The sequence below is a fragment of the Ceratotherium simum genome, chromosome 22 (assembly GCF_057802395.1).
Source record: "Ceratotherium simum simum isolate JZ-2026a chromosome 22, ASM5780239v1, whole genome shotgun sequence".
Lineage (NCBI taxonomy): Eukaryota > Metazoa > Chordata > Mammalia > Perissodactyla > Rhinocerotidae > Ceratotherium > Ceratotherium simum.
The window spans coordinates 46,499,878-46,524,559 of record NC_141921.1 but is presented as its reverse complement, the minus strand read 5'-3'; the positions used below and the strand labels follow the sequence as shown (position 1 = coordinate 46,524,559).

At 61.9% G+C, this 24,682-nt stretch overlaps 2 protein-coding genes across 2 annotated transcripts; one reads left to right on the top strand and one right to left on the bottom strand.

The window, feature by feature from the left end:
- The first annotated feature begins 2 nt into the window (after positions 1-2).
- On the top strand, positions 3-11,182 carry HES3 (hes family bHLH transcription factor 3). The gene is made up of 5 exons (XM_004425526.2): positions 3-196; positions 6,805-6,958; positions 7,060-7,155; positions 7,262-7,343; positions 7,715-11,182. The coding sequence occupies exons 2-5, from the start codon at positions 6,896-6,898 to the stop codon at positions 8,086-8,088; spliced, it is 615 nt and encodes a 204-aa protein (XP_004425583.2). The 5' UTR covers positions 3-196; positions 6,805-6,895; the 3' UTR covers positions 8,089-11,182.
- Positions 9,831-17,351, bottom strand: GPR153 (G protein-coupled receptor 153). Its single transcript, XM_087446907.1, is given in 6 exon segments — positions 9,831-12,268; positions 12,271-12,565; positions 13,024-13,208; positions 13,859-14,051; positions 16,091-16,520; positions 16,928-17,351. Coding segments are annotated over 6 exon segments (1,830 nt in total). The 5' UTR covers positions 17,284-17,351; the 3' UTR covers positions 9,831-11,897.
- Between the last annotated feature and the right edge of the window lie 7,331 nt (positions 17,352-24,682).

Genomic DNA, 24,682 nt, shown 5'->3' with positions numbered 1-24,682 from the left:
GCGCGGGGACACTGCCCTTGGGGCAGCCTAAAAACCCAGCACTGGGCAACTACACAGCAGGATGACCGCCCACTTCAGTTCGTGTTGAGGGAGAATATTGTCCGGTTGTGGAAAAATTTAGGATATGTTACTTTTTTTAAAAGGCAGAATACAAAAGTTTGGTGTGATCCTGACTTCACTCGGGAAAAACAAAAGCGTAAGTGTGAGCCTGGGAAAATGATTGAAATAGAAGCCAAAATTATTTAACAGCGGTTGTCTTCGGGGGTAGAACTCTGGGCGACTTTTGGCCTTTTTTTTTTTTGAGTTTAGTTTTATTAACTCTAATATGCACGTCTCTGCAGAGAAGGAAGATTGAAAGGAAGGCCATGTGGGTACATGAGAACACAATGGTTGAGAGCGTAAAATGTGGACTTAAAGGGAGCTTCAGTAAAATTCTGTGCTCTGTGTGACTTTAGGGAAGTAAGTTAATCTTTTAAAGCTTAGTTTTTTCATGTGTAAAAGGAGGGTAAATAATAATGCCTAACTCCATGTGGTGGTTGGTTGGAATAAGTAGTATGCCGGGCACTTGGCACAAAGCAATTGCTCGGTAAGTGGTAGGTATTATTAATAATTTTTTAATTTACCAAATTTTAACAATGGTTATTTCTAGGTGATGGGGGTTATTGTCTTCTTTATATGTTTTTGTATTTTCCGTGTTGCCCACAATCAACATCAGAAATTGTTCTTAACTTTTTGAAAGAGTTAATGCTCCCACTTTGAGGAGCTCACAGAGCGGTGGTGGAGGAGAAAGGCAAGTAAGCAAGTGCCTAGAATAAACTACGGTGGGGTAGGCGTGAGGCAGGAGCCAAGTAAGGATGGAGAAGAGAGAGAGGGACCCCAGGGAGAGGCCCGAGGATGGGAGAGCCAGAGGGTTAGGAGTCTGCATGGAAGACAGGCTGGAGCTAGGCCTTGGGGCCCTCAGGGACCAGCAGCCTGCCTGCTGCTGGAAATGAGTGCAAGGGCATTGTCTAAGGGGGGAGAAGGAGGGAGGGAGGGGGAAGGGCCAGCAGGAGGAAGCAAGCCTGAGGCAGGATAGGGGACAGGCCCCTGGGGAGGCTGGAGCCCAGAGTGGGTCAGGGAGTGCTGAGGCCAGGCAAGCAGATCTCTGCGTCTGAGCCCCTGGCTGCCCCACTCTCTTCTGTCCCCAAAGGACCTGGCAGGAGGCCTGGCGTCTGGGCAGCTGGGCTTAGAGAAGGATGGAGAGGCTGTGCTGGAGTCTGGGCCCCAGCACTGCTGCAGCCCAGCTTTGTGACCTTGGGCAAATCAACTCTATGAGCCTCAGTTTCTGTAAACTGGGTCAGGTATTGATAACATTCTATAAAGCCCAGTACCGTGTTTAAATGGTGCTCAGCAGACATTTGCTAAACTCAGTTGATGGGAAGTGAAAGATTTAATGTTTTAAAATCTGAAGTTACCCGGTTGCAGTGCCATGTGGGAAGGAGGCCTGAGCGCTCCCGGGGGCTGAGAGCCAGAGCTCCTGCCATTGGCCTCAGTTTCTCACTGCTTCCCACAAACTCAGGACCTCTCCCTCAGTGCCAGGACACCTCGAGGCCGTTAGAGGGCGCTCATTCCATCTTCACTCCTGGAAGTGAGTCTGGTCCCGGGGCATAGAGCTGCTCCCAGGAAGCTCTTTCTCTGGCCGTTGGCGTCTGCTCTCCACGCTGACTTATGACCTCCAGGGACCATCCCCATGCTGGGGGCACAGAGGAACATGTAATCCAGCCTGAGCAACCCTCTCTTCTCTGTCCATCACTTCCCCTTAGACGCTATATCTCCATTAGCCCCATCTTGGAGAAGGGAGAAAGAAAGGGGAGGCAGTCTCCTCTCACACAGGGCAGGATCTGAGGGAAGGGGAATTTTCAGAAGTCACTGAAGTTGTTGAATCTGTCAGGGCCCAGGGCTCACAGAGCAGTGATGGAGGAGAAAGGCAAGTAAGCAAATATATGAATACACTGGCATAGACCCAGAGAAACAGTTACGCACAGAGATACACACAGACACACAGGGAAACAGTAATTCACACAGAGATACAGACAGAAACACATACACAGAGACCTGCTTTCCCACCAGAGAGGAAAGCAATCTGATCAAACAAATCCACTCTGCACCCAGTTCTCCAGTATTATCACAGTTTGTTATCCCCTAGGCTAGGGGAACCACAAACCTACAAAAATATAATAAAGGAAAACTACTCAGCCCTGGGATGCCTCGCCTGTCTTTTTTGTAAATAAGCATTTGAATGTGTTTTGTTCTAGGAGCTGCAGGCAAGCACAAAGGGAGCCCTTTCTCATGCAGGAAGGTCCCTCTACAGCTCCCCGCCCCCCCCCCAAGTCCTGCCATCCTCCCACCAGCTGAGGTGGCTTTCCATCCTGGGCCCAAGTGGGGATCCCTTTTGTTTTAAAGATCCCTAAGGACCACCTTGACTTTCCCAAGTTAAACTGCAGGCTGAGATGAAATTAAGCTTCCTTTTCTTCAATGGGGTTGCTTCATTGATTAAGAGAGAACGTAGAAAGGGAGGATGGTCCAGAGCAAGCAGGAGGCAGGTGCAAGGATGGGGCATTCTCGCCTCTCCTCGCCGCAGTGGATAACCAAGCAACTCAACCCATACCAGCTTCCCAGGATGAAAAGTTTGCTCCTCTCCAAGCCTGACACCAAGTAAGAAAAAGTCCCGGAAACCAGCCTCTCCCTCCTCCCTGCTGGTGGGTCCCCAGTCAGGCATTGTTAGAGTGGCCTTCTGGGGCTCCTTGACACTCACAGGCCTCTGCCCTGTCCAGTTCCCACATGGAGGCCAGGAGGCACCTGTCCAGTGTGGCTGCAGCTCTCCCTGGGAGGGAACCCTCATCCTCCTCTGTCTATTCCGGGCTCCAGGCATGAAAGCCCCCTCTTCCTAGTCTGGAAACGGGTAAATGACGTGTAATTTATGAGCACATCAGCCCGAAGTGCATAAGTCATATGTGTACAAAGGGGCCGGGTAAATATTTAAAGATTAGAGCCAGCTGGGGAGAAACACAATAGGCTGGGACAATGGGGGTCTCCCTGAATTCACTCTCCCCAGGCTGGGCCAGCCCGGTTCAGTGTTGATGCACTCACCGGAGTCCCAGCCTTTGTCTCCTGGAGGGCCCTTGGCTGCCGGGCCATTCGGAGCCCCAACACAGCTAAAGAGAGTTAAACAATTGCAGCCTCTCCAACCGCATCTGGAAACAATCGGCTGAGTCATTTCAGCGCTTCTGCTGTGTCCCGATAGTTAATTACATGGAGCGATCACTTCATTCCACTCTGAAATGCATCTGCGCAGGGGGAAGGTGCATTTCTCCCTCCAGTCACCGCACCCGCAGCAGCCTTCGTGAGCATTGCTTAAAATGCCTGGAGGCTGCAGGAAGGAAGGAGTTCCTACCCTGGACCTAGACCCTGCACAGGGCTGTCACCTGAGATGGCTAGTGGGATGTCTATTAGGGCTCTTGTCCTGGGCCTGCAAACCCCCTCCTCACCGAGTTTCTAGACCCCACTCATTCTGCGATGTTCTTTCTTTTGCCAAAGTCATGAAAACCAAATGGGGGAAGGAGGGACAAAGGCACAGGTCACTTTTCACCTTAAATTCCCCAGCATGAGGAAGCAGAGGGCCCTGAGTAGCCCTGGAAGCCCCCAGACCCCTCTGGAGTTACAGAAGGAAGTTTTTCCTTGAATGAGCAGAGGGCGGCCTGTGTCTCCTCACCGCTCTGCCTGGACTTGTGCTCCTTTCCAGGCCCCCCGGGGACTCCAGATGCTAAAGATGGAAAGGGAGTCAGTCGGTGGCCTACATCCCAGCTTGCATAAGCCTGGCTTCTAAGTTGGTCCATGCCCTTCCCAGCAGCTCGAGAGTGCTATGTCCTGCTTGCTCTCAGGACAGGGATCAGGATGGGGAAAAGGCCTCCCCCTCCTCTGCGAGCCCCTTGGGAGCCCGCCTGCCTGAGAGTTGCAGAGGATGCCCAGACGCAGGACTTGCAGAGTAGGGGAGGGGGTGGACCTGGAGGTCCCCAGCAGGGGTCTCCGAGAAGGAAAGATCTCGATAGAGGGTTTTTTACTGTCCTTTCCAATGACCTTGCCCAATGCAAAGATCCGACTTTCACTTAGTGGGGGAAGTGGCTGCCCCAAAGAAGGAGCCCGAATTGAGGGTACAGTGCAGATGGAGAGCTGGAAGCCGTCTCCAAGCACAGGAAAAAAGGAGGATGGAACTTGCCCAGGGATCCCTTTCAGCCTTGAGTCCTGCGTGATCCTCAGTGGGCTCAAGGCAAGGAGAGGGCCGAAGGTGTCTGTTAGTGGCGGGGGAGCCACCCTGAAGCCCGGAAAGTGGAGAGATCAGCCTAAGTGGGAGACATCAGTCAGAGTGTGTGGGGGGTGCGCAGCGGGTGGTGCCGGGTGGGGGTGGGGCAGCGATGGCGGAGGCCCATTAAGTGGGCAGGGCCGGAGCTTGACGACTGAGAATCCCGCCCGGGCCGCCCCCTCCGGCCTCGCCTCCTGCAGCCAAAGCAGAACATTGAGAATTAGCGCATTTTGCGATCAATTTTCCACTCCTTAAGAAACACTAAGCTACCCAAGTGAGCGGCCCCACCCAGCGCGGCCGGGGTCCCTAGGCACTGGCTCCAGAGAGTGGTGGCCCCAGGAGCTGCGGGTGCCAGGATGCGGGCGGGAGCGGCCCGCGGGCCCCTTTATGGCGGCCCTAACTCTGGAGAGGGGGCGGGCCCGGCGCCCCCGCTGTGGGCAGCGAGAGCAGCACGGAGGGCCATTGGTTTGCTAATGCGCCGGAGTTGAAAGGCGCGGGCGGAGGTTTATGGGGAGGGATCATAATTAGAGGACAAATTGCCCCGCTGCCCGCGCGACTCGAGAGCGGGGGCGGGGGTGAGGGGGGACCGAGCGAGGCGCGCGCCCAGCCTCCGTGCAGATGTGCAGCAGCTGGAAGTCCGCGCCCGGTGGGGCGCCCGGAGTTTGGCCCCGAGGGGCGGGCGCGGGCGCGGCTTTGTGGGGCCGGCACAATGCCCTTAACACTCGGCTGCCCCCTTTGTGCCCGGCCGCGCCGCCCGCCAGCCCTGCGGCGCCTTTGTACCGCGCCGCCACCGCTCCGAGCCGGAGCGAGCGCACGGAGGCCGCTCGGGCCTGGCCAGCCCCGGCGCTTCAAAGCTGCCCGGCGCGTGCCTGCGCCTGCAGTCCGGCCTCTGCCCTGCCGCCCGCCCCAGGCCCGGCCCGGCCCGGCCCTGCCTGGCGGGTCCTTCGGCCGCGGCGGAAGAGCATCCCAGAGCCGCTATCACCGCAGCCTCGGCCTGAAAGGAGGGCGGGGCGCGATTCTCCACGCTGCTTGGCGCCTGGGAACGCCAATGCCCGGGCAAGGCTGGTCAACGCCCCGGGCTGGGGCGGGTTGGGGGAAAGATGCCCTAGCTCGAGGGAACTGGGGGGCCTACCGAGGACCCAGAAGTTTCCCCTCCCCCTCAAGCTGAGGCCCTGCGAAGGCCAGTTCTTTCCTCTGCCGCAGGGCTCAACTGCAGAACTTCTGCATCCATGCAACTTCCCCAACGCTCTCGCAAGCAGCCGAGGGGGGGGGGCCGCGTTGTTCAGAACCCCATTTTACAAACCCTGAAACTGAGGCCATGAGAGCCCAGGAAAGGGAGATGTGTGGGTTTGAACCCCGGGACGTCCCCTGGACGTCAGCCTTCCTGTCCGCCACAGCTACTGGAGTCCAGCCTCCTGGGGCCCAAGCCTGGACTGCACTGGAGTCCTGCCCTAGGGCTTAGCCCGGCCTGGGGCAGGCGCCTCCTCCACTGAGCTCCCTGGGTCTCCTGCCACAGCCTGAATAATGAAAAGGGGCCGGGGCTCCGGACCTCCAAAAGCTTAGAATGGTGCTTGCCGCAGATGATCCGTGGTCTTCCCCACGCCCAGCTCCCATTTGTTAGGAGGCAGAGAAGGCCACTGGGAATAAACTCCCAGGCCATCCCTTTGAGGGAAAGAGTCCTCAGAGCCTGAGATGGGGGAGGTCGTTCTGACTCGCCCTGACCTGAGGCTGCCTGGGGCTTGCCTCCCAGCTAGAAGAGTATGGGTTGGGTCCTAACAAGGCCAGAGGGCACCTGAGCCCAGGCTGCACCCCAGGGCAGGAATGCTCCCAGTCCCAAGGCCCCAGTGAGGAGGAGGCTGGCTGTGGCCCCGCGGGCGGGCTGCACGCTTTAATGGGACACATGTTGATGCGTGGCCCCCGCGGGCCCGGCCTGCGCCCGGCTTTGAGTGGCCACAGGCAGAAAATCGCTGCATTGTCCCGACATTAGGGCGACTAATGCGGCGTTGCCAGCACGGCCAGAGTGTGAAGCCCGCAGAAAGGCTTCACTGGCGGGTGCTCCCTGTTGCCGCATCTTCATTAGGCCAGTGGAGGCCCTATGCTCTGTATAGTGATTAGTGGGGCTCGTAGCTGGCTGGGCCGATGGACCTCCCCCAGTGGGTGCCCTCGAAATGCTCAGAGACAAAGGGCAGTGAGGACTAGGCAAGTGGGCCTGGTAGTGAGGTCCAGAACCTAGGGAGACTGGGACAGGGCAGGGCATGGAGGGGGTGGACTTGGGAGGGGACCCCAGATTCAGGAAGTGGTGGGGTGAGAGGGATAAAGGAAAGACTGAGAAAGGGTAAAAGGGGTCCCTCGGGAGGGAGGAGGGGTCCTGGAGGTCAGGCCAAAGCCTGGGCTGTGGGAGGGGGACCGGCAGAGGGAGGCGTGGAACTTCTTGGTGCATAGTCCTCTCATCCCCTCCCCTTCAGGGTTCCTCAAGCCCAGGAGTGCCTCATTGACATGTAAACGAGGGACACTTATAAAGGCGGCGCCACCTCCCCCGGGCACAGATACGACAGCATGGGCACTGAGCTGGAGACCCAGGGCAGCTCTGGCGGTCCCTCCTCCGGCAGCTTCCGCAAGGTTGGGTTCCTGAGGGGCATGGAGTGGGGGCCCTGGCCGGGCTGGTGGGGGCAGAGGGTGAGAGGGCTGCGGCCTTGCCCTCTAACAGCCCATCTCCACAGATCTCCAAGCCACTGATGGAGAAGAAGCGACGGGCGCGCATCAATGTGTCGCTGGAGCAGCTCAAGTCATTGCTGGAGAAACATTACTCGCACCAGGTAAGACACTGGGACGTGGTGGTGGTGGTGGTGGGGTGATGCGATCCCCTACCTCATCCTCTCCAACCGGGCTGCCCAGCTAAGAGCCTTTTCCACGGATCCACAGATCCAGAAACGCAAGTTGGAGAAGGCAGACATACTGGAGCTGAGCGTCAAGTACATGAAAAGCCTTCAGAACGCAGTGCAAGGTGGAGGGGGTCCTGGACGGGGTGGGGCAAGGGGGGGTAACTTGTGGGGTCAGAGCCGTGGATACTACAAGGCCAGATAAAGGAGGAATGGATGGAGAAGAAAGTTCAGGGCAGTGAGGAGGGGGCCCCAAATCGCTGGAGGGGGAGAGGCAGCAAAGACCTGGCTGGCTGTGGAGTTGTAGTTCGGGTGGGGGAAGATCTGGACCCCGGGGCAGACATTCGGGGTGCCTCCTCTCGCCTCCCTTCTCGTCTCTTTCCCCTTTACACTTCTCCCCTCCCGTTCTCTCTCTTCTCTACATCTCTCATTTCCTTTTCCCTTCACCTTTTTTCCCCTCCTCTCCACATTTCTCCCGTTCAATCCCCTCCCCCAGGGCTCTGGCCGGTCCCCAGCGGAGCCGAGTACCCGTCGGGCTTCCGCGGCTGTCTGCCCGGCGTCAGCCAGCTTCTGCGGCGCGGAGACGAGGGCGGCGGCGGCCTGCGCTGCCCGCTGGTGCACGAGCGCGCGGGTGGCAGCACCATGGACAGCGCTGGCCCCGGCCCGGAGGCGCCAGCGCGTTGCGGCCCCTATGCTCCGGCCGTTTGGGCCCCTGCTCCGGCTGCCGGCAGCTCGCAGTCCCCGCCGCCCCGGCTCCTCTTCCCTGGAGGTCTCCCCGGCCCGTCCACCAGCGTCCCGGAGCCGCAGCCGGCCTCTCGCCGCTTTGCCGAGAGCCCGGGGCCGGGGCTGCGCGTGTGGCGGCCCTGGTGAGGCGGGCGCGGCCTCGGACTCAGGGGGGCCCCCATGTGCCCTGGGGACCCAGGGACTTTTTTGAGCGCGCCCGTGGTGACGGCCGGGACCCTAGTCGTCTGTCCTGGTCCCAGGGTGGGGGTAGCGGGGAGGGTGCTGCGTCCTCGCGAACTCGGGGAAATACACGGAGCCACTCGTGGACCAGGGTCTGCGCGTCTAGGCATAATCCACCCCCCATCCCAGCCCCACCTTCTCAGGCTGGACCCCAGTCTCCTCCCACCCTCTAGTGGGACTGGGAGGGGGTGTCCCAGGCTGCGCCCCTTTCCCAGGGCCCCCGGCCGGCAGCCCGCCCCCGCCCCTGCCCCGCGGCCGCGCTGCGGTGGGAAGGTCGCCGTCGGTAGCGGCGCAGAGCGGACCCCTCGCAGCGAGGAGAATCGCTGCCCCGCCCCGGCCCATTCAGTCGGCCGGGGACGCCCGGTTCCCACCGGCACAAAGCGCGCCAGGCACCGCCCCGCCCCGCCGGCGAGGGGCCCCCAGCCCAGCCCTACCCCAGACCCTCTCGGCTTCCACGATCCCCACCCCCTCCGCACACGGCGCGGCCCACCAGGCTCGCGCGCGCTCCGGGGCCCGCCCCTCTCAGAAGCCCCGCCCCATAAGATGCTCCGCCCGCCCTACGCCCCGCCCCTCGCGGGTCCTGGGAGGGACGCCGCGCACCATAACGCGGGCTTGAGGGGCGCTAGAACAAACCCGGGCTCTTCTCGTAGAGGGTTCGCCCCTCTCCACTCAGCAAAGACGCCCCCGGTCTGCAGTCCAGGCCACGGGCCCGCAGCACCCCCGCCTCCGGACCTCTTGGGCCGCCAGGGAGCCCGCGACCCTCGAAAACCTCGGAGCATTCTGCGCCTGTCCAAAATGAGGTCATGGCTGTGGTCGGACTCCAGCCAGGGGGTTCCGGCCCACGAGGGGCAGCCTGTGGGTGGGGGACGGGGATCCTGCGCCGAGCCCAGGACGATCCCGGCACTTCCTCCCAGAAGCTTGAAATTCAGAATAAAGACAGTACGAACCTGTGAAATGGGTATAGAGACCACGAAGGTTCTAATTTCTCCCACTATGCCTGCTACAAATATCAATTTTCTATAAAACACTTATCGTTGTGGGCTGCCCTTGCCTTACCTGTCTGTTAAACCCGTCTTGGTTAGACCGCGGGGAGAGGGCGGCCTGCCCCCTCTACCTCACCCAGGGGGCTTTCTGGAGCGCAGGCGTGGTCGGTGGTCCCGGCTGTGGCGGTTCCCAGGCGGTCTCTCCAGTCTCGGCTTCCAGCACTAATCCCTCTGCCGGCCACCAGGTGGCAATCTTGCACCGCGGACCCAGGGCGCGGCCTCCAAATTCCAACCCCGGCCGGCGGGCTGGTCACCAGGCACAACAGGTCCGGCGCCCTCAGGTCGGGTCCAACAGCCCTGCCCTTACTCGGCCTCCTGACTCAACCTCACAGGAGCTAGCGGCCCCTGAAGCCATCCTTGGGGCAGAGGCTGCCACCTGCACTCATAGGGCTGCTTCTGCTTTAGGGCTTTGGTGCCCACCCCACCGCTCCATCCTGTCGCTGCTCCAGGCCCGTCTCACTCGCTGGGTGGGGCCGCAGCACTTGCGCAATCGGGCAAGTCCGAGCCGGAGTAACGGCGCACTAGCGGAGGAATTCAGGACCCAGAGGGAGAGCCATTGGGGGCAGCTGGAAGGTGTTTCCATGAAGCCAGCCTAGGAATGCCAGGTGCAAATCATAGGAAGTTTTTATTGGATTCTGTACAGAAGAGAAATGCTCAGTTGTCAAAAAACTACAAACGGATCCCTGGCTCTGGGCTGGGTGGTGGTAGGAAAGCAGAGCTCCCTCCCGGTGAGCCCAGGGTCAAGCTGCTTATCAACGCAGCAAAAAGGCCTGGAGGATGCAGAGTGTGAGGAGGGAGCCCCAGGCCCCAGGGTCCTCTGCTTGGCGTCCTCCTCTTTATTTTTGTAAAAACCAGGACTGGAGGGACTTCAGCGTACCACGTCCCCTTGCAAGTATTGCCATTGGATATGAAATACACAGAGTGAAAACCCAAGGTGACAAATGGGCCAGCCTGAGGGGGGACAGTGGCTAACTGATGACCTCTGCCCCCAAATGACATGTTGCTCCTTGAAGGCACAGCAGCATTGGCCAGAGGTGGCCCCTTCCACGGCTAGGGCTGGATTGCAGTCCCCTGCCTTGCTCACCTGTGGTCAGCTCATCCCCCCAAGTTAGCCCACAGCCAGGGAGTGGAGAGGCCTCCAAAGCAGAGATGGAGCCAGGTGGTCCCCCATCCTCCCCCCTCCCAGAGGCCTCTTCTGGGGCAGGACCCTATCTGGAGAGTGAGAAGATGGGCTTGGCTGCTGAGAGGCAGAAGCAGTGTTGCAATTCCAGGTTGCAGAGCAGGAGGGAACACAGCAGGCAGGCTCCGTGCTGGCTCTAGAATTCACGCTAGGTCTTCAGGTTTAGAGGCCACTGCATGGAGGCAGGGGCCAGGAGGAGGAAGCCTCTGCATCTGCCCCTATTCCTCCAGCTCAAGATCGCAACTGTTCCTGGGCCTCTTCTTAGCCTGAATCTAGGGTCTTCCTCCACAGAAGACCCAGCATGCCCCTCCCCAGGGCCCAGGGCAAAGCTCAGGCCTGCAAGGGATCTGTCCAGGAGGGAGGGCAAAGAAGAACCCTACCCCCAGGGTGGAGGAGGACCCTTGCCAGGGACCAGGCCTTAAACCCAAAACCTGGGAGGCCTCTAAGCCAGGATCCCTTCCTGGCTAGACCTGCACGGATGGGGGATGAGGCCAGGGATGGGCACCAGAATAAGGAAGCCCACTCCCCCTTTGCCTCAGACCTTTCTACCATGTACCACAACCTTCACGGTGGGAGTCACAGAGGTGGCTGAAGTGGTGAGGGTAGACCATGATGGCGGAGTGACGAGGGTGGGGATGCTGATGGTGGTCAAGCTGGGGTGGTGCCAACAGTGATGGTGCAGAAGTGTTGTGCTTTAGCTGGGTGGGGAGTGAGTTCCCAAGGGGGCCAGGGGCACTGAGAGTGGGAGGCCTCAGGCCTGGTGCCAAACCAGGCCACATACTGAAGACTGACCCCTACAAAGGAACCACAGAGGGCACTAGACTCTCATGCCCTGTCCACTCGGTGGCCAGGGCACATGGACCAGGAGACTTCTCTAAACAGTCCTGAGAGTTAACATGGTCATCTGCTCATCACAGATAGGAAAACCGAGGCAGAACAGGTCAGCAATGAAACTTGCTCAGAGAGCTTGTTTGGGCTCTGAAGACCCCTGTGCTTAGAGACCCTCTGTACCCCACCCCCTGAGGTGAGACAGTTACAGTGAAGAGTGGAAAGCAGAGTGCAGTCCGGTGGCTCTCGCTCCTGCGGGGCCAGGCTTTGTTCTGTCTGGTGGTGGCTCTGTCCCTGGGCTCCCAGCCCCCACCACCCCCAGCCCAGCTGTCCTGGGGCAGGGGGAGGCGCAGCTGGGCGTGCAGAGCCCGCCTTTACCCAAGCCCAGCCTCACTCTGCTCGGAGATGCCGTGCCTAGAGGCTGGTCTGAGACCAGTGAAGTCCAGGGCTGTCATCGCCCCTCCAGACAACGTCCGCTTCCGGGGCCGGCATAGAGCCACCGCCCCGTCACCCTGGCAGGGCTGGCACACGTCCAGGTGCCGTTGGCAGGCTCAGCGCGGCCCCCACTCCCCGCCCCCCGAGCCTGGACAGGGTGGTATCTTTGGTGCTTTGGCCCCCGCGGGCGGGCGGCCTGCCTGAAAAGCGTGGGCAGGGGCCGGCGGGCCCTAGGACGCCGAGCCCAGCGAGTCTGAGTGCAGCGTGACGTACCCCGAAGACTCGGAAGGTGAGCTCAGGAAGCTGCTGGTGCTGCCGCCGGCCGCCGCACGCAGGCCCCCGGGCTCGCCCCACGACACGCTCAGGCCGGTCCGCAGGGGGCCCGCGTGCGCGTGCGCAGTCGGACGGGGCCCGGGGCTCCGCTGCCCGCCGCCGCCGCCAGGGGGCGCCGCGTCCTCGCCGAGCTGGGCGCCGTCGGGGGCCGGGGCACCGGCGGGGAAGGGCCCGGGCGCAGCGGGCGGGCGGCGCAGGGCCTGCGGCTCGCGCTCAAAGGCCGTCAGCGCGAAGGCGTCGGGCAGCAGCGAGGCCGAGGCGGAGCGGGCGCCGGCCCCGGGCGGCGGCGCGGGCTGCCGGGGGGCGAGTCGCGGGCGCGGCGCGGGCCACCGTCCAGGGCCGGGGGGCGCAGCGACAGCAGGCTCTCGGCCGAGCGGCGGCGCGGGCGGAACGGGGGCGCGTCCTCAGCGAAGGCCAGTAGGCCGCTGCGGCGCCGGTCGGGCGCGGCGGGCAGCACGAGGGCGGCCAGGTCCTCGCCGGAGCCCCAGCGCGGCAGGAAGGCAGGCAGCGGGACGGCGGCCCACACGTCCGCGTCGTCGTGCGAGAAGCGTCTCGTGGGCGGGACCTGTGGGGACGACGGAGTTACTCCAGGCTGCCCTCTTCGGAAATGGGGACGCCGCCTCTCCGCACCGGCCAGGGCGGCCTGTGGGCCGGGGACCAGGGCACCCAGAGCTGTGAGATTTGGGGCGACAGTTTCTCCAAGCCTCAGTGTGGTCGTCTGTAGCTTGGGTCGGTTGGGGAGAAGGCCCCTTGAGTGGGGTGCTGAGCCCCAAGAAAATAACACAGGTGCCAGGTGGACTACTCTCCCATAGCAAAGGAAACATGCGGACAGGGACTGGGGTGCCCCGCCTGGGCTCACCTGCACATGCTCTGCGACCTGGGGTCAGCCCGTCCTGGGAGGGGGAAAGCTACCCTCTGGAGCTGTCGCAGGCCAGCGATGGACTCAGAGAGGCAAGGCCTTGGGGAGGTCAGGGTACCCCCCCCAGCCGCATATGCGGTGTCCCAGCCCTGCCCTGTCCCTACCTGCAGGTAGTGCATCTTGTCCTCCTGCAAGGGCCGCAGTGGGTACAACTGGGGCAGGCCCCCCTCCAGGGCAGAGAGCTCATACTTGGCCATCCTATCCAGGGCCACAAAGTCGCCCCCATAGCTGTAGTCAAGGGAGCGCTCCAGCACCAGGTCCGGGGGGACGCGACCCTCCAGGCTGGTATCTGCAGGGTGAGGCAGAAGCTTAGGGCCATGGAATCTTGGGGCCTCCAGGAGTGAGTCCCAGGGACCCCCACAGGCACACACAGGGCAGGGGACTGGTAAGTGGAAAAGCGGAAGGGCGGAGTCCTGGGTTCAAATCCCGACTCTGCCACCTTTCAGCTATGAGCGTTTCCTCCTCTCTGGGGGTGGGACCTGAGGTTGCCTCAGCAGCTTTAGGGAGACTAAATGCACACGAGGGGCTGATGGTGCCTGGTATGCAGCAAGCGGTCAGCCTAGGGTAACGTTGTTATTGCTGGGGGGAGACAGGACCTGGGTCTACAGAAGCCCCCAGGGCAGTTTGCTGGGGACCCTAAGGCTGAGGAGTGGTCCCGGAAGCTTGCTGGAACACCTTCAGTCTGGTCCACAGCTACTCCGTTAACCAGAACATCTGATAACCTGGGGCAGCCACGCTGGATGGGAGAAAGCCTTGTGGGACACCAGGCTCGGGTCCCTCAGGGGCTTAAGCACATTTGGGAGTAACACAGGGGTCTGGCATTTGAGAATGGGGTCACCTCAATGCCATGGGTGGTCACCTGACAGCTGTTACCCTGCTGACCCCAGTCACCTCACCTAGACACCACTCTCTTGGGGTCCACCCTCAGGCCATCCTCACCATCGTCCGAGTCCTCATCGTTGGCCATGAGGGCCACGCACTTCTCCCAGACGGCCTTGAGGTCAGCGCGGTAGCGGTCGCAGGCCCAGAGGAATATGGGCAGCAGGAGGGCTTGGGTCACTGAGCACCACAGCACACACAGTACCATCCAGGGTGCCGAGGTGTCTGCCCGCAGGCTGCTGAAGCTCACCACCTGTGGGCACAGGGCTCGCCTGGCACTGGGCAGGACCCCCTTCACACAGCTTCCCCTCCCAGCCTCAGTCCTCCCATCCATGTGGCAGGTCTGACTGCCCACCTGCCAGAGGAGGAGGAGGCGAGAGAGAGCTCCAGGCTCTTGGGCAGGAAAGAGCCAGAGTGTGAGGGTAGAAGTCCCCGCCCACCAAGAGCTGCCAGCTGCCCAAGTGAACAGTTCTAACCCCATGTGTGCACAGCCCTTCCCAGCGTACTGAGCAGCGCTGGGCCTGCCTCCCTCATGTCACCCTCATGAGGGCCCAAGGAGAGAGGTGGTGGCATAGATTACCACCCCCTTTTTGGAAGAGGAAACCAAGGCTTGGATAACCAAGTCTCACGTCTCCCAGTTCAGGGACCCTTGTGCCATTCCCGCTACTCCACGGCCAGTGGCCTCCTCGGCCCTGCCCCTACTCTGCGGCCTAGGCCTTGGACCCCAGAGGAGGAGAATCAGAGGGCAGTTTCTGAGGATCAGAGGGTCCAGCCAGGCGGCCTTGAGTCGCCGTCCAGGGACCCCTCATTCCTCCTCTCCCAGGAGAGTTCGTGCTCCGCCCCAGAGTGACCTTTACCCCCCCCATCAAAGCGCAAGTGGGCATGATGCAGACACGGCGTTGGTTCTGCCGTGTGAGCTGTGTGACCTTCAGAAAGGTGCTAAATCTCTCTGGGGCACGGTTTCTTCATCTGTGAAACCAGCCAGGAATACCCCAAAGGGTGAGGAGATGCCAGACCTGGGGCTGGCCCCGTGGAGTAGCGGTTAAGTGCGCGCGCTCGGCTGCTGGCGGCCCGGGTTCGGATCCTGGGCGCATACCGACACACTGCTTGTCAGGCCATGCTGTGGCGGCGTCCCATATAAAGTGGAGGAGGATGGGCGAGGATGTTAGCTCAGGGCTAGTCTTCCTCAGCAAAAAGAGGTGGACTGGCATGGATGTTAGCTCAGGGCTGATCTTCCTCACACACACACACAAACACACTAAATAAATAAATAAATAAATTTAAAAAAATTAAAAAAAAAGATGCCAGACCCTGTCCCAGGCCTGCAGTGTGGAGTGGGCTCCACACATGCCCTGCCCTGAAGAGAAACTTCTCCCGCTGCTGGTCCTGTCTGGCTCTGCAGTCTCACACACGCTCCTTCTCTCCATCGGCACGGGGACTGGAGACGCTGGGCCCCACTGCACACAGGGGGACCCGGTATCTGGGGGATACGGGGCCTGCCGGGGGTGGGGCAGTATGTGCCCCGACTCTGAGGCTGCCACCCCAGCCGCCACCTTCTGGAGCTCGTGTCCTGCGATGACTCCAGAGACACAGCCCTGCCCAGCTGCTCGGATGAAGCCTCTGGGCTGGTCCTTGCCCCTAGCCCCCTCCCTGTCTCACTCTAGACCCTCTGGGGGGCTGAGCTGGAGGTCCGTGGGTGGGTGGGAGGGCTTGGCTACTGAGTCCAGACTTCATTCTCGGGCCAGGCCTGGGCCCAGCCTCACAGGCAGGACCCCAGGCAGTGCCGCTGGACCTTGGGCCCTTGTTGGCAGAGTCTTCCTCAGCCGTTGGGATCAAGTCCAACTCCTCAGCAGACAGTCAAGGCCTGCCCCGCCTCCTCATTCAGGACCAAAGCCAATTTGGCCACACCAGAGCCCCACTCTGTCCATCCTGGGACCTGGACCCACCAGGAAGCCCGTGGGCATGTTACCCCACCTTCCACACCCCCTGCATTGAATGGGCCTCATGCAGGTGAGGAGAAGAAAGTCCCCTGCCATGTGGCAGAAAGACCTTGGTCTCAGCAGTCCCCTGACGTGGGTTCACATCCCACCAAGGCTGCCCTGACTTTAGGTGGGTCATTTTACCTCTCTGAACGTCAGTTTTCAAATCTGTAAAATGGGCATGATGATAATGCCCTCTCAAAGGACTGAGTGTGAGGATTCAGCCGCCTAATACCCGGAGCGTGCCTAGCCCCAGGGCTGTCCCAGTGCCCATGACCCCCGACAGGCTCCCACCACCGACAGCCTCACCCACCAGCACGGGGAAGCCCATGAGGCAGTCGTAGATGATGACGATAGTGGCCACCAGGCCCGTGATCTGCAGCGAGGTTTTGGTGGGCTCGGAGCCATCGATGGAGGACCGTCGCTTGCCCTGTGCATCCTCCACCACGATGGTGGGCACAGTGAAGGCGTGGCGGTCGGCCCGGCGCCCTACCCGCACAGCCAGCGTCTGGAAGAGGGCGATGGCTGTGCAGACCACACCCATGGCCACGCTGCCACCCACCAGCAGCAGGAAGCAGACGCCGAAGCCCAGGCCAATCTCAGCCACGATGAAGCGGCAGCCATGGGCGTAGAAGCGCTCGCTCGTGTCGTGCCAGCCGACGGCAGGCAGGGCCGACAGGACGAAGGACACCGTCCAGATGCCCATGACCGTGTGCACCGCCTGCTTCTTGGCGTTGCTCAGCCTGGCATGGGGTGGGGGCAAGACAGAGGGGCCCAGCGTCACTCACAGGGTCTCTCCAGGCCCCTGGGGACCTGCAGAGGATTCCCAGCCGCCCCGGGCCCCTAGTGCATCATAGTCATGGCACAACCAGCATGGCGGGACCTTGTCCCTGGCATAGGGGACACACATGCACATTGTCGCACATCCCTCTCGCCAGGCATTTCTGTACTGGACACTGTGTACACCCACGCACACCTACATGTGCATGGCCCCTGAGCGACACAGGTGTGGCACACCACTGGGGGCACTGTCACCACACCAACGCCATTTGTGCACACAGGTACACCAGGTGTGTCTTCCTGCCCACATGTCCCCCTCTCTAAGAACACCAGATATCAAGTGCACACCTGCACACGCCTGAGAGCTCACCGGTAGTTGACGGGCCAGCGCACCATCCACATGCGGTGGTAGGAGAGGGAGGTGACGGAGAAGCAGGTGGCCAGGGTGAGGGTGTAGAAGGTGGAGACGAAGACCTTGCAGAGGCCCTCATTCCACTCGTAGTCAGGGCGCTGCCGCCGCAGCTGCACCACGGCGTAGGTGGCAATGGGCACTGCCACGTTGAGCATGTGGGTGGCCGCAAGCGTGCACAGCAGGAACTCCAGCGGCTTCCACTTCTTCTGCTTGGCACCCACGCTGAGGATGCCCCAGGCGTTGGCCAACAGGGAGAGGCCACCACATGCCAGCCAGCCCACCGCACTGCCAGGCAGCCGCCGCTCATCACTCATGGTGCAGACGGGAGCTGGCTGGCGGCTGGGGCATCCTCCTGGGAGCCAGGCCTCAGCTCGGAGCAGCAGCTCTCACATGAGGCTTGAGGACACCAGGGACCATGAGCATCTGCAGTGGGCGGGAAGCCAGTGAGCACTCAGTGACTCTCCCTCTGGCTACAGCATTAAAGCTCCTAGGGCTCCTGAGAGGGGAAGATGGAGAGGGTCCCCCAATGCACTGTCTGGACCTGTGTGGTCCTAGCTTGGGCTGGGCTGCTTTGGCTTCCTCTCCACTCTCTGGGGCCTCCTGTCCATGCCCCTGGTACCCAGGGGACATATACAGGGGTGCCTAATAAGTGCACATTCCCTCACTTCCACCTACTCCTGGTCAAGATGTGGAATTTGGGCTTCCTTCCAGGTCACCTGCATCCTCAGGAATCCAGCCAGGTTGAGCCCAGATGGGCATTCTTGCCCCATGCATGCCCTGTCCCAGAATAAGCCCTCTTACCATCAAATGTCTCCAAATCCTTGCACAGCCCACAGCCTTCCCCAATGCATGTCGGGGGCCCTCAGCTTAATCTGTCCCACTTCATTTGGCCAAATGAAGACGTGCCTGGCAGGAGGAGCCCCCTAAAGCTCCTCTGTGAGGTAGCGGTGACCTGGCGACCACTTTCATGCCCACTCTGGGAAAGGGCAGCCTGCTTGGTCCAGGTCAGCCTCCAGCCAGTCTTCCACGGGGGGGCACGCCTGGCAGGTCCTGGCACTACCACAGGCTGCGGTTCAAATTATGCTCCAGCATACTACCTGTGTGGCCTGAGGCAGGAGGCTGGGGTGGACAGACACTATGTCTCTAAGGCCCTGGGCTAGGTCTCGCACACAGTGGGTGCTATGGGTGGCCAGCAGTATTATGCTCTGGATGCTTTGGGCAGCATGGGCCTGGAGACACCCCAGGGACCAGACCGTGGACATGGGATGCTGGGCAGGAAGCCTGGGTCAGGGAGGTGCCCCATCCTGCCAGAGGGCCGGGCAGTGAGGCCCTCGCTCCCCCTTCCCAGCCTGGCAGCCCTCAGCCACCTCCCTGTGTGGAGAACTGGCCGGTCCTTCTGAGGTGAGGCCCCCACCACAGGTCCCTCTGGCCCCAGCCTGGGGCAGGCAGCTTGGGGAGAAGCACAATGCTAAGTGAAGGCCTACAGTGTGCTCCACCTACACTCGGCCCTTCTCATCTGAGAGCCCGTTTAATCTCATTCGCTGCAATGTGGGAGGAACAGGCCACTGCAGGCCCCTGGCGCTCAGGGCAGGGGAAGCAACGCTGTCCGGACAGCTGCCAGGCACCCCTGCTTGTCTCGTCGGAGTTCTGTTGGTCTGTCTGTGGCCTGACCTGCCTGGACGCGGAGCGACTCCTGAGGATGTGTCTCATGTATCTTTGTGACCCTGCTGCGGGCCTGCCCAGACTCCTGACCCAGGGAAGGAGTCCATTCTGAACCACACCAGCGCCCATTAAGGGCATCCTAGCCTAGCCTAGCCCCAGACTTCTGGGGCGAGAGAAATTCCTTCCCAAATATTCGGCTTCTGCTTGCAGAGCGGCATCCCCTTCTCCACCCCAGACCCAGCGTGCGAGGTGGGGTGGCCCTGCTGGACCCTTCACCAGCCATTCCGGTGCCCAGTAAACCTCCTTGACCTCAGCATACAGAGGCCTCACAGGCTGGGGTAAAGAGCTGCTAGACTCCAACTCCAGCTCCCCGCCAGTTACTGGACTCAGCTGGGCCTCAGTTTTCTCATCTGTAAGCTGGACATGATAGTACCTACCTCAAAAAGCATTGTGGGGAGTCAATAAGCTAGGCTAGGAAAAATGCTTAGAAGGGAGCCAGGCACACAGTAGGTGCTCAATAAATGCTTGCCACGCAGATGTCTGCACTAAAGCCCTCCCAGCTCCCTGTGCTATGCTGTCTTTTAAGGGCCAGGACACTGAGCTTGGAGGTGTAGGTGAGCCTCAGACCTGTGGGCAGACACATAATCACCCCAACTAGAACCTGGAACAGCCCAGCTTTGGAGGTGAAGAGGCTACAGGGCTGCCCCTGGGCCTGCGGGGTACCTGGCAGCCTGTCTGGGGTCCAGAGCAGCTGCTGTGGGCCAGAGGCTGCAGACACCAGTGATGCTTATATTATCAAATAGGAACCTGGATTCAGCATGCACCTGGTGGGCCAGCATCTATTGCCACCTGCATCGGGCTGCCTCGGCAGTCAGATTGGGAGGTCTTCCCACAGATACCCAAGCAGACTGTCTGACACTTGTGACCCTGGGCCCAGCCCGGGCCCAGCCCACCCTGCCCACCTTTTGATCACTGGTGCAGCGTAGTGGGAAAGGTGTCCCAGGCTGGCACTGGCACGCCCGTTCATGGTGTGCCAGTTCTTCCCCTCATCTAGCCTAACAGTGCCTCACTGCAGGGAAAGGCTCTAAGTCTGTGGGCAGAGGGAGGAAGCATCCTCCTGCGAATAGGCATGCTGCTCCCAAATAGCGGCCTAGTGATTCTGTGTGAGGGATACTGTCATCATCCGCATTTTAAAGATGGTCAAGCAGACGCAGATAGAGGCAAAACCATTTGCCCAAACTTATGTGCCTGAGCCAGGATCCAGACTCCGCTTGCCTGACATCAAAATCCTGGCCTCTCAAACCCTAAAATGGGCAGGAACAAGGCATTTTTTGTTCCTTGAGCTGAGGCTGTCTTTCTGAGCCTCCCATCCCTACAGGATGGATGCTACTGTCCCCACACTACAGATGGGAACACTGAGGCTTGGAGCCCAGGGTAACACAGGAAGGAAGTGTGAGGGCTGGATTTGGGGCCCAGGACTCCTGAGGGTGGTGGTCCTGGGATGGGGAAGGAATGTCACTGGGGTGGGTGTGATGCAGAGTGAGAGTGGGCTGACTCTGCAGGGAGTCCCCCTTCCTCCAGGTTGGTGACCAGAGACCCGCTGATCACACACCTGCTGTTCATTCTTCACAGAGAGCAGTGGACACCTGGGCCAGACCCCAAGGCTGGGATCTGGCCAGTGCGGCCACCACCCAGGGTGTCGCCGCCCCCTGCTGGGAAGTTCCTCCTGCATCACACTCGAAAGCATTCCCGCAGCATTTCAGGATGGGGCTTCCCATCTCTCCCCGATCCCGGGGACCCTCCCTTCCTCCCAGCACATCCCAGGGTCCCAGGGCAGGCTGCGGGTGCGACAGGCCTGGGATCCACCCGGCCCAGAAGACTCCCTCCGCAGGGTCTGCGGGGGGGGGGGGGCGTGACGTCACGGCCCCGGGCCAATGAGGCCGCGTGGCCCCAGGGCTCTATTGCGCAACAAAGAGAACCCAGAACTTGAAAGGATTCCCCGGGCTGGGCTCGGGCTGCCGCCCCCAGGCTGCTCTCCGCCCGCGCTGCCGCCGCGCAGGGCGGGGTTCGCGGGACCGAGCCTCCGCATCGCCGGCACGCCCCCCGCCCGCCACGCCCGCCCCCACCCCCGCGGTCCCCGTTCCTCGCTGCTCCGATCCCACTGCTCGATTCGGCGCGTCCCTGCCTGCGGGTCCTGCCCCAGCGGGGACCCCATCCCTGCCTAGCCCCGAGGGCGCGTCCGAGCGGCGGCCCGGGGAGCCGGACACTGGCTGGGCTGCAGTCCTCGGACGACTCCCATATTATGCGGGGCAGGGGTGACCAGGAACCCTCAGACCGGTCGTCCCCGCCCCCTCCAAGCAAGCCCCCTGGGGCGGCGCTGCCAGGCCCGGAGGCGGGGGGACGGAGGAAGGGGCCGGCCCCGGGGAAGTTACCCCGAAGGTCCCCAAGTTGGGGGGGATGCGCAGCCCTAAGCGGTGCCCACGGCCCCTCGAACAGAGCCTGCGACCGACAGACCGCGGGCAGCCCCTCCCCGCCCAGAGTCCTCCCGCCGGGGTTCCTCTGCCCGGGTCCTCCTGCCCGGCCACCCCCGAGCCAGGGCGGCGGCGCTCACCCTGCATTCCGGCGCCCGGGGCTCCTGCTTGATGCTCCCGCCTCCGGCTCCGGCTGTGGCTCCCGCGCCCCCGGGCCGAGCGCGGGCCGCCGGGGGCCGCGGGGGTGGCTGGCAGCGCAGCGGCCCGCGGGCCGGGGCATCCTGGCGGCAGCCACTCGTGGCCGGCGCGTTCCGCTCGGCTCGGCCGGGCCCCGCCGCCCTTCCCTCCGTCCCTCCCTCCCCTCGCGCCGCGGCCGCCGCGCTCCTCTCCCGCCGCTTGGCTGGCTGCGCCCGGGCGGCCAGGGGCGGGGGGCGGAGCAGGGCGCATGCCTCCGCGGGCGCCTCTGCACCGCCCCTCAGCCCGCCCCGCCCCCGCCCCCGCCCCTCGGAGGCGCGGCCCGCCGCCTGGTCCGTGGGTCCGCGCCTGGCGACAGACCCCGCGGAGGCGCGCCCTCCCCACCCGCCCCCGGCCGCGAGGCTGAAGCCCCCCTGGGGAGGGCGGAGCCTCCCCCGACGCCTGGACCTCGACGCGGCCCCTGGCTGCCTGTCTTCTTAGGTCGGTCCACACTCCTGACGCCGCTTCCGAACCTCGTGGAGAAGACCCAGGCCCAGAGTTCTGGGGGCTCGGAGGCCAAGGGGGCTGGGACAGGAATGGACAATGAGAACCTAGGGCCAGGGAAGGGGGGCTCAGGGAGACCTTCCCGGAGGAAGCCCCATCTAAGGTGAACAATCAGGGCGGGGCGTGGAGAGGACATGGGGGCCTGGGGACTAGCAGCTTCTAGGAACTGGGGAGTTGGTCGGGGCCAGGGGACAGATCAGGGAGAGGCGAGCTGGGGCCAGCTAAGGATTCAAACAGCCTTGGGCCCTGGGGATCTACTGCGGGACTCAAATGAATGGACCACCAGGCTGCCGGGTTGTTGCCTGGATCCTACCGGCTCAGGAATGTTGTCTGTGAAGCTGGGACCACGAGCGCAGCTGGAGAGGCCAGGACCTGCAAGCTGGCGCCCTTGGCTTCCTCTCTCCCCTCCCTCAGGAGCCAACCCCCCAGCACTCCTAGTGGGGGCACAGACTGTCACCCATAGGCTGGGGGACATCCAGGGGAACCCATTAGTCCCCTTGATGGGGGCCTCTGGAGACCCCTCAAGTCATGAGAGCGAGTGGCTGCTGGCATCTGGGCCTCCCATTCAGGCAGAGGATCCTGCCTGCCTCTCCTAGGAAGCCCATGACCACACACCCTGGGCACAAGGCCTCTGGAGTCACTCTGGACTGCCCTGCATGGCACTGTCTTGCCCATGCATCTGGGAAGCATCCATGAGTGGGCAGCCCTGTGTCCGGAGGAAGGTGGGCAGGTGGGCACCTGCCCAGGACCAAACCCAACCACATGTAGCCAGTGCTGCCTGTACCACTCCATAGCCTAGCTCCTGCACCCACCGGCTCCACCCCCCAGGAGCACCTGGGAGGTTAGGAGCAGCTTTTGGGGGGCCCACTGTGGGCCTTAGGGTCAGTCCTATGAAACAAAAGTAAAGGTATTTGTATAGAAAGGCTCCACAATGAGGCAATGAATTTGTATAGAAAGGTGGGTGAATGGGGAGTCCTGGGCCATGTACTCCCTGTGTGTGGCTTCTGGGTGGTCAGGGCCCCTCGTGAGGCCTCTGTGGACAGGCCAGCTCCCTGCCCAGGTGTCCCTGGTTATAAATAGGCCACTAGCAGTGGGAGAGGGGCACAGGGTGGCTGGTAATCAAGTGTGTCATTTCTAAGGTAAGCACAGGTGATTCAGCCACCCAGAGCCTTGGGCCACACTGCTGCCCAGCCGGCGGAGGGCAGGTGCCCCAGGCCTTGGCCCCAAGCGGCCCTCTACCAGCCCAGCTCACCCCCTGCTGCCTGTACTAGTTCCCCTGCCCCGGGGTTAGCAGGCTCTGGGGGCAGGTGGGAGATGAGCCTCTGATGTCCAGCCCGGGGCCTCGGGCTGAGTGCTTCACTAGCCTGGGCTCCTCCCAGCTGCCCTGGGAGGTGGGTTTTAGGTTCTTGGTTTGCCCAAAGCCCCACAGATGAGTGACCAAGCCAAGACTGCACTAGAGAGTCTGAGACCAGGGCCCATCTTCTTTTGAAGGATGTAGATGCCCCGGGGGCCTGCTTCCCTCAGGGAAGCCTAGGGATCAGGCACTGCTAGACCTGCGTGGCAGCTGCTGGTTTTACAGACCTTGGTTTGGCTGGTCCTGGCTGGGTCTTCTGCTTGCCCTGCAAGGCAGGCCTTCTCATGGCTCTTCAGGGGTTGGCACAGGGCATGGGTGGAATTGGGGAGGCCCTCCAGGGGGCTGAGGGGCAGGGTGGGGTTGCTGTGGCCTCCTGTGGCGAGTGTGTTCCCACCCCCTGCTCCCAGGCAGGAAATAACCCCGTCAGCTGGGACTGGGGCCTGACAGCCGAAGACAGATTCCGAAGCTCTTGGCGGGTGTTTCTGCACATCTGGAGCCTCGCGCTCTCTCTCTCTCTCTCTCTGGGGCTCGAGGGAGCCCTGGGCAAGGCTGCAGCTGTTGGCAGCCAGTCTCCATCTCCAGGCTTGGGGGACGAGCCTGAGTTGGGAACATTCTCCCAGGCGCCACTACTGGGTGTGCTTGGTGGAGGGGTCTTTCTTAGCCGGTGGGGGGAGAGGGGGGCGGTCCTGGCCCCTGCAGTGGCCTTGGCAGCTTATCTGCCTTCAAGGCCGCTGGACCAAATGTACACAGACAGAGTGACACAGATGCATGCACACGGCCTCACACATGTGCACACACATATGCACAGACGGACACAGATGCGTGCTCACACACACACATAGAGCCTCACACTGACACCACTCACATACACGGCTCCCAAACCCCCATCCCACAAGCCATCCTAACAACCCCCCTGCCCAAGTGGCTGGGGGAATTTCCATGTCAGGCATGGGGCCCTGGCACCAGCTGGGAGGCTCCTTCCAACAGAATCCCTGCCTCTCGCTCCCAAAGGTGAGGGCTGAGGTGTCAGGGCCGCTTCTAGTGAGAAGAGGCCAGGGCAGGGCTGACATGCTGAGCCGTCCTCTGGTCAGGTGAGTTCAGCTCTTTCTGCACATCACCTCCCTGAGTCCTCACAAGCATCCCCTGCCCCCATATACAGGAAGGCCGTGCAAGGCTCAGAGCTGGCATCCTGTATAAGCCAGAGAGACAAGGTGTGGGGTACTGGGTGGGGCCTCAGGGCCAGGACGTGGATCCAAGGCCCTGAGGAGGAGGGGTGTTCTCTCCAGCCAGCAAGTCATCAGGCCAACCTGAGTGGGCACTGTGCCTGAGGTTCTGGGGTACACGTAGATACTGGCATCAGAGGGGAGGGGCAGAGGGTGTGGGCCCAGGAGGAAGGTGGGCCGGCGAGTCCATGGGAGCCCCTACCCCCATATCCTGTGCCCAGGGGGCGAGCAGTCCCCCAAGACAAACGACTACCCAGAACCAAGC